This window comes from Wickerhamomyces ciferrii, contig 00334, assembly GCF_000313485.1.
Source record: "Wickerhamomyces ciferrii WGS project CAIF00000000 data, strain NRRL Y-1031 F-60-10, contig 00334, whole genome shotgun sequence".
In the NCBI taxonomy this organism is placed as follows: domain Eukaryota; kingdom Fungi; phylum Ascomycota; class Saccharomycetes; order Phaffomycetales; family Wickerhamomycetaceae; genus Hansenula; species Hansenula ciferrii.
Window position 1 is genome coordinate 1 of NW_011887406.1, and position 8,134 is coordinate 8,134.

The following is an 8,134-nucleotide window of genomic DNA, read 5'->3' on the forward strand; positions in this document are numbered from 1 at the left end:
GGTGAGTCTTTAATTAAGCACTATAATATAACTCCAGAGTCCAGAGTCCACTCACCCAGGGGCCAGTTGATTCTTCGACATTCCTTGAAAAAGCGTTCAATATGTAGTTTCAAGTATACTTAAAATTTCGTAAGTTTTTAATCCACATATCATACATTTGAAAAGTCGACCTTACTTTGATTAGCATAATACGTATACATGTTTGAGAAAAAATGATATGCATGGCTAGCTGCTGATCTTATTTGTGTATAACGTCGTGGTGGGCCGTGGATATTAAAGCTGAGACTCATATTAATTGATAACTAATTATAAGATTCAAAAAACCAATATAATGATTAGACAGATAGGTATAGCTTAAGCCTTAAATGGGCTTGAATTTTGCGCTAGGTTTGTTTTTTATAAGGTTTGTTTAATCGTGAATCTTGATGAAGCTTGTCGAACGCGTCGGTGATCACTGATCACATATACTTGACTGAATATTTGACGTACAGCAATTAGATAAACGTGAACGTCATTAATTAGTACAGATATACCAGCAGCTTCAAGCTTGTTATAAGTTATAACTCAAGTCTTATGTGAATAGCGTATAACTATAATTCATTCTATAGTACACTAGATCTTGTTAGTGTTACAATTTATTAACGCGTCTATAAGCTAATAAAATTTCGCGACCATATACAATACACCACCGCCTGATTCCGTGCTCTTAAATGCGAGCCTTCAACTTTTCAGGTATCAACCAAATAAGACATATGTTATACGAGTTACTATCTAATTATCCATGTATCTATATGTTATTATATCATGGGGTTAATTTTATATAGATAGTATAGATTATCTGCATCGCGGTTCTACATATTTAGTTATATTAGTTGAACACTACTTACCAGTAAGTACTACCTATTGTTATTTAACTGCGATGCGATCAAACTCGGACTTATAATATTAGCGATTGTGCGCTTAGTATAAGAGTATAAGGTACTAATTATAATTGTTATAAGGTTATACGTACAATATAGTATATACCAATTATATGGATAATTTTGTATCATGATGAAGTATATATCCCACCAATAACCTGTACTAAACTAGGATTGATTGGGCATGCATTAATTGTCAATGTGATCAATCGTTATAATAAACATCTAGCTGTGAGCACATTAATTGTAACTTGTATAAGCTTGCATAACTGGCACATTGATGTATAAGTATATGAAGCTGTACCTGTTAATTAAATTCATTTTGGTCCTAGTTAAGTATACATATACTGCTAGCTTATAGTATATGATATTCCCTGCGTAAACACGAATAAGACGTGTGAATCGAACTCCGGTCTGTAATCATAAGTAAACCTTAAGTGTACTGTGTGAGTGATCTATGTACAAATTAAGCAAATGGAAGATTAGGTTTAGTCAATTCTCTACTCTCTACATGATAGTATGGAGCTTTAATAATTGTGTATTAAGTTATGCTCAAGATTCAAAGCTGTCAGTTTTTACTCATGACGAGGTTTACTAACTCAAGCGCTTATATACGAAGCTATAACAATTGCAATGATATAGATCCATATTTACAACTTAAGGTTCTTCTTCAAGATGTTGTACATGATCGTAACAAAATTATAGTTTAGGCTTCACATAATTGACGTTGTGAAGATACGCGCGTTATACATTGCACAAGTTAAATTTAGTTTAATGATTAAAAAGTAATTTGAGCTGATGATATGATTGATGTACTGGAATTAGATATGACTTTATATATAGCCTGTAGCCTGTAACTTAGGCAGTACTTTATATGGTTCAATTGAAACCTGGATCTTTTCTACTAGAGATGGTAGCCCTATATTATATCAAAGCTAATAGAAACGTACATTAATCAAATGCTTAACAATCATGAATCAATTTTGTAACAATTAACCCATGAGAACGTATAGAAATTGTTATTTCTTGTAGCTGTACCATTTAAATAATTAGACTATAGTGTATGTTATAACGTCTTATAACTAAGATGGTATCATATAATAAGATCCATAGACTTGGAACATTAAGATCAATTGAAATTGCCATGATTTTGAACAGGTACATTCACATTGAATTTGCAGAAACAATAAAGATTAATCAATCAACAAGTCCCTCAACAATTGTTGTGTTGGGTATATATTGGAAGACATTGAACAGAATATATTTATGAATTAATCAAATTGTTGGTTAAATTTATACAGAAACAATATCAAATTACGCAATTCTCAAGAACATTTACCAAATCTAGTATATTTGCAAATCTCGCAATTACCCAATATAGCACCCCACCATTACCTTGGTGAGATATTTAACAAACTAGTTAAAGCTATACCCCAACTTGTCAAAATTATAAAAAAGCATTGAAATCCCAGTTAAATTAAAACATTGGAAACTCCTTTGAATGAAAATTAAACTTGGCCGACGTACGCTGAGAATTGTAACATATGGTAAATGGCTCATTTTAATCGATGACCTTTCACCGCTTTGCAATTTGATAATTTGATGACCTGGTTATTAACTTAGTGTATACACAATCAGTACTATCAATGCTATCAATACATGATTACCATCAACCCATGACTATTGGATATGTTTTAGGAGTTCGGATGAATGAAGATGAGTATTAAGTATGTGATTGTAGTACTATGTACTTTGTAGTTCCCGTAGGAATCCGATAAATGACCAAATTTTGACAGACGTTGATTTTGTTTTTTTGTTTTTTTGTTTTTGTTTTTTAAGCACTGATGGGAAAACGGTGATGGTGTTCATTGCTGACTAGTATTAGTTGAGGCTAATTACATAAGGGAAAGTCAGCTCCAGTCAACCGTTTCATGACCATTTTAATCAAACGCTAACAATTAAAAGACATGATTAAGATTAGACTTGAATATATAAGTTTCATCACATCCGCTGTGTTTGATCATTATCATTAGTTACTTATCAACAATATCAATATCATCAACACATCCAACAAACATGTCAACATTTGATTACCAGGATAAACTAGAAAAACTTCCAATACCTGATTTAAAATCAACTTGTGAAAACTATCTATCAGTCTTAAAACCATTACAAACTGAACAAGAACATAAAGAAACTATAAAAGCTACTGAATCATTTTTAAAAGGTATTGGACCTTATTTAGATGATCAATTAAGAAAATATGCAAATTCAAGAAACTCTTATATTGAACAATTTTGGTTTGATTCTTATTTAAATTCAGATTCTCCTGTTGTATTAAATTTAAATCCATTTTTCCTTTTAGAAGATGATCCAACTCCAATTAATAACACTCAAATTAAAAGAGCTTCTAGTTTAACTCAATCATCCTTGGAATTTATTCGTGCTTTAAGAAGAGAAGAATTACCTCCTGATATGGTTAGAGGTGTTCCTTTATCAATGGACCAATATCATAAATTATTTGGTTCTTCAAGAATTCCAACTAAAACTGGTTGTATTATGCAAACTGATTCAAATTCTCATCATATTGTGGTTATGTCAAAATCTCAATTTTATTGGTTTGATGTCTTGGATAAAAATAATGATTTAATTTTAACTGATGATGAAATTTCAATTAATTTTGAAAGTATTTTAAAAGATTCACAAAAATCAACTCCAAGTGAATTAGCAAGATCTTCATTTGGTGTATTAACAACAGAAAATCGTAAAAATTGGGCAAATTTAAGAAATAATTTAATTAATGATGAAATTAATTATAAAATTTTAAAAATTATTGATTCTGCTTTATTTATGGTTATTTTAGATGATTTAAATTTAGAAACTTTAAATGATTTATCAATGAATATGCTTTGTGGTATTTCAAAATTAGATAAAGGTGTTCAAGTTGGTACTTGTACAAATAGATGGTATGATAAATTACAATTAATTATAACAAAAAATGCAAAAGCTGGTATTAATTTTGAACATACTGGTGTTGATGGTCATACTGTTTTAAGATTTTGTTCAGATATTTATACTGATTCCATATTAAAATTTGCCAAATCAATAAATTCAAATTCTCCATCAATTTGGAAAACAAAATCTCCTTTATTGAAAAATCAAAATTCAATTGATACAAATGTTATAACTATACCAAGAAAATTAGAATGGAATTTAACTTCTGATTTATCATTAGCTTTAAGATTTGCAGAAACAAGAATTTCTGATTTAATTTCTCAATATGAATTTGCATGTCTTGAATTTAAAAATTATGGTTCAGATTTTATTAAAAAATTAAAATGTTCACCTGATGCATTTGTTCAAATGTCATTTCAAGCTGCTTATTATGTATTATATGGTAAAGTTGAATGTACTTATGAACCTGCAATGACTAAACAATTTTTCCATGGTAGAACAGAATCCATAAGAACAGTTTCATTAGAATCAAATCAATTTGTTCGTAGATTTTTTGAAGATTCAAAAAATTTAGAAAAATTAGATTTATTACAAAAAGCATGTTCAAAACATTCTAAAACAACAAAAAATTGTTCAAATGGTCAAGGTCAAGATCGTCATTTATATGCATTATTTAATATTTGGAAACGTTATGTTGCAGACCAAGATCAAGATGATGAAAGTTCAAATGATAATGGTCATAATTCAGATGATGATAATTCAGATGTAACAATTGGTAATGATTCTGATCCAGTTTTAGAAAAATTAAATAAAAATGAAATTCCATCAATTTTTGCAGATTCAGGTTGGGATAAAATTAATAATTCAATAATTTCAACTTCAAATTGTGGTAATCCTGCATTAAAAAATTTTGGTTTTGGTCCAACTTCATCAAATGGATTTGGTATTGCATATATTATAAAATCAAATTCTATAACAGTTTGTGTATCATCAAAACATCGTCAAACTCAAAGATTTATTGATACTTTAAAGAATTATTATGAAGAAATTTCACATATTTATAATGAAGAATTTTTAAAACCAAAAATTGATCAATCTTCAAGAGGTAGATCAACTCCAAGATCAGGTAATTTAAATTATTTATTAGGTGGTTATGGTTATTTTGATTTAGAAGATGATGAAATTAAATCAAGAGGTAATAGTCCTGAAAGATTTGGATTTAAAAAAGCTGGATTTACAAGTAGACAATTGAGTGAAAAATTAAGATTAGCAGAGTATTGAAATACAATCTTCTAGACTGTTAATGACTTTTGAAGAATATAAACAATTATACATTATTTATTTATAATCGTTGAGCTGGTCCTTGATTGATTATTTATTTATATTATTTATGACTTATACAAATTATTTATGATTATACATGACATATTGAACATAATTGAAGTAGAGTAACCGACTAATGTAATCAATGGTCAGCTAGTATTTATAATGAGTATGTATATACACAGTCAATTCTCAGAGTATCAAGATTATCCAATCAATTATGCATTGTCTATATACTATGAATGTACTACAAATATTTTTATAACCTTAAATTGTCATTAAATCTATTATACAACAAAACCAAACAAAAAAACTAAAAAACCAAAACTATATATAAAAATAACCAAAAAAACATCAAAACATTTTTCTTTCTTTGAACTGAATAAATTAAATTAACATTAATAAAAAAAGATCTATAATTTAAATTAATGTTGAAAATTGGTAAAATGTGTTAAAAAAGGTATGCAGATAAGATATTGTTCATTAAAATGATTGTTTCTTAAAATCATAGTAATAAAGCAACACCAACAGCTAAAACACCACCTAAGACACCACCTTTAACTAAGTTAGCACTACCTTCATATGAAGAAACTTGAGCAATTGAACTTTGACCTGAACCATTTGAATAATTACCAGAGTTGTAAGTAGTATATAAAGTTGGAGTTGTAGTAACATCAGTTGAAGCTAAAGTTGATTTTGTAACAGTTGGAGTTGTAGTTTCATCAACATAGGTAACATCATCTGATGAAGCTGATGAAGCAACTGATGAAGCACCAGCTAAAGTTGGAGCAGTTGAAGTTGAAGCATCAGTTCTGGTTAATGATGAATCTGATGGACCAGCTGGAGATGATGATGAATCAACAGTGGTGGTAGCATAAACAATATCATCTGAACCAGTTTCAGTAGCAGTTTCAGTAGCAATGGCTTTTGAAGTTGTAGCTGTACAAGCTTCATGGGAACATGAGGTGATTGTTTCTAAAGTGGTTTGGTTTTCATTAACAACAGCGGTTGAAGTTGATTGAGCAATAACAATTGATGATAAAGCAATTGGAGCAATAGTTGATGAGAATTTCATTGTGAATTATATTGTTTGTTAAATGAATGTAAAATAGTTGGAATACTTTTTAAATGAGTGGATTGATTTGATGAATGTAAGACAAAGAAGAATTAAATCGATTGAAAGAGGAAAGTTTCGAGTACTTATATAGTTTTCCAAAGGAGTTGAATTGAAAGTATAAGTATCTATTTCCAATGGTTATTTCATGTACATTTGATTACCTTTTACTTGAACACGCGGATCTAGTTTAACAAATTTAAACAAATTTATCGTGTTTTAATCCTCTTGTCATTAAAATTTACGTGTTCACTGTTTATAAGGGGTGGTTTCTTAAGAATTTGTACTAGAAAATCCAATACTTCACATACATTCACACTTATACTTTCTATTTATTTGTTTACTTTTCAAATTTTTAGTGTTTTGAATTCCATGCATCTTTGTTTTGGAAAACGCGAATGCAAGTTTTTGAAAAAATCTGTGAAATCAACGCGACAACGCGATAATTATGACGCGTGTTTCTACATTTACCATAATAATAAACTCCTTCCAAGTTCCAACTTCACCAGAATTACAAGATAGAGTATGGTATCCAAGTCTAGAATCTTAGAACCATCATTGCTTTGTAAAGGTTCAAGATCCGTGTAATGAGTCCTTGACATTGAATCTGATCAGATCGATGGTTAAGAGTTAATCTGGTGGTAGTGTATAGAAATAGACCCTTGGATGTTAGATTTACAAATCATCACATACTCTAAAAAAATGTCCATCCCTTTTGAGGCGCAACAGGAATTGAAGATTGCACAAGAAGCATGAACAATATTTTGTATGGTATGTTGTATCTTGGATCGTCCAATTCGTACACTTTTTAAACCAAATTCGTGATTTTAGTGATACTCATTTGTACATTTCATTATTACTCCTGCGTAAATTATAACTATTCATTCCTTGCATGAACTAAACAAATGGGAATGTTTAAGTACCGTGAATAGAATGGAAGGGTTGAGTTTGGTTAATGAAAGAGCAAGTTAGATTGGTAGTTACCAAAGGGTTGAATTACTTGTTGCACTAATTTGGATATCGACTTATCCTTATAGGAAATTGATTTTACTGCTTTTGTATGGTGTCAAATGTATTCAAGGTCATTAATAGAAAGCCGGTGTACATTTTACATTTTCAAAAATGAACTCCTGTTAATTGAAAATTTTTATATCAAGTGATTGAATTCCTAAAACAAGGATCACTTACTTACTTTTCCAAGGTTTATTGTTTTCCATCTTCTTTTTAACAAAAGCATCAGTATCAAGGAAATAAACTAATCATTAACCGCCCTATTCAAAATCAAAAAAATCAACTACTCTAAACAAATATAATTAAAAAAACATAGTATTAAACAAATTAGATATAACAAATATCAGAAAGTATAAACATAAAAAGGTAAATTGTTAAAAATATAAGCATCAAAACACATAAAAAAATAAAGGTATAATACAGCTCTTCATAAAACTTCATAAGTGGAAAAACTGGATAAGTAATAGTCTTGTTCATTCTTGTCAAGTGGTATAAACTTCAATTCTATTGTCCATTAAAAAGACTTTAATCAATAATTCTAAAATGAATATCAAGATTAATATTTTGTATGAGCATTTTGTGGATATGAAGGTTCTTGAACACCTGGAGGAGGACCTTCAGGTCTTTCATAACTAACATCATTAGCACCAGCATTCGTTCCATTACCAGTTGTTTGTTGATAAGTTGGAGGTTGATTATAACCGCCTTGATTATTATAACCTTGATTATAATTACCATTACCTGGTTGATTACTATAATCATATTCTGGTTTATAATAAGGTTGTTGTTGTTGTTGTTGATTTTGACCATT

At 29.4% G+C, this 8,134-nt stretch overlaps 2 protein-coding genes across 2 annotated transcripts; one reads left to right on the top strand and one right to left on the bottom strand.

Annotated features, from left to right (window-relative positions):
- Positions 1 to 2,996: 2,996 nt before the first annotated feature.
- On the top strand, positions 2,997 to 5,156 carry YAT1 (carnitine O-acetyltransferase YAT1; the record flags this gene model as incomplete). Its single annotated transcript, XM_011272698.1, has 1 exon — positions 2,997 to 5,156. The coding sequence occupies one exon, from the start codon at positions 2,997 to 2,999 to the stop codon at positions 5,154 to 5,156; it is 2,160 nt and encodes a 719-aa protein (XP_011271000.1).
- A 547-nt stretch (positions 5,157 to 5,703) lies between these two features.
- BN7_6754 (putative phosphatase) lies at positions 5,704 to 6,273 on the bottom strand (the record flags this gene model as incomplete). Its single annotated transcript, XM_011272699.1, has 1 exon — positions 5,704 to 6,273. One exon carries the CDS (start codon positions 6,271 to 6,273, stop codon positions 5,704 to 5,706), a length of 570 nt encoding a protein of 189 aa, XP_011271001.1.
- Positions 6,274 to 8,134: the final 1,861 nt, after the last annotated feature.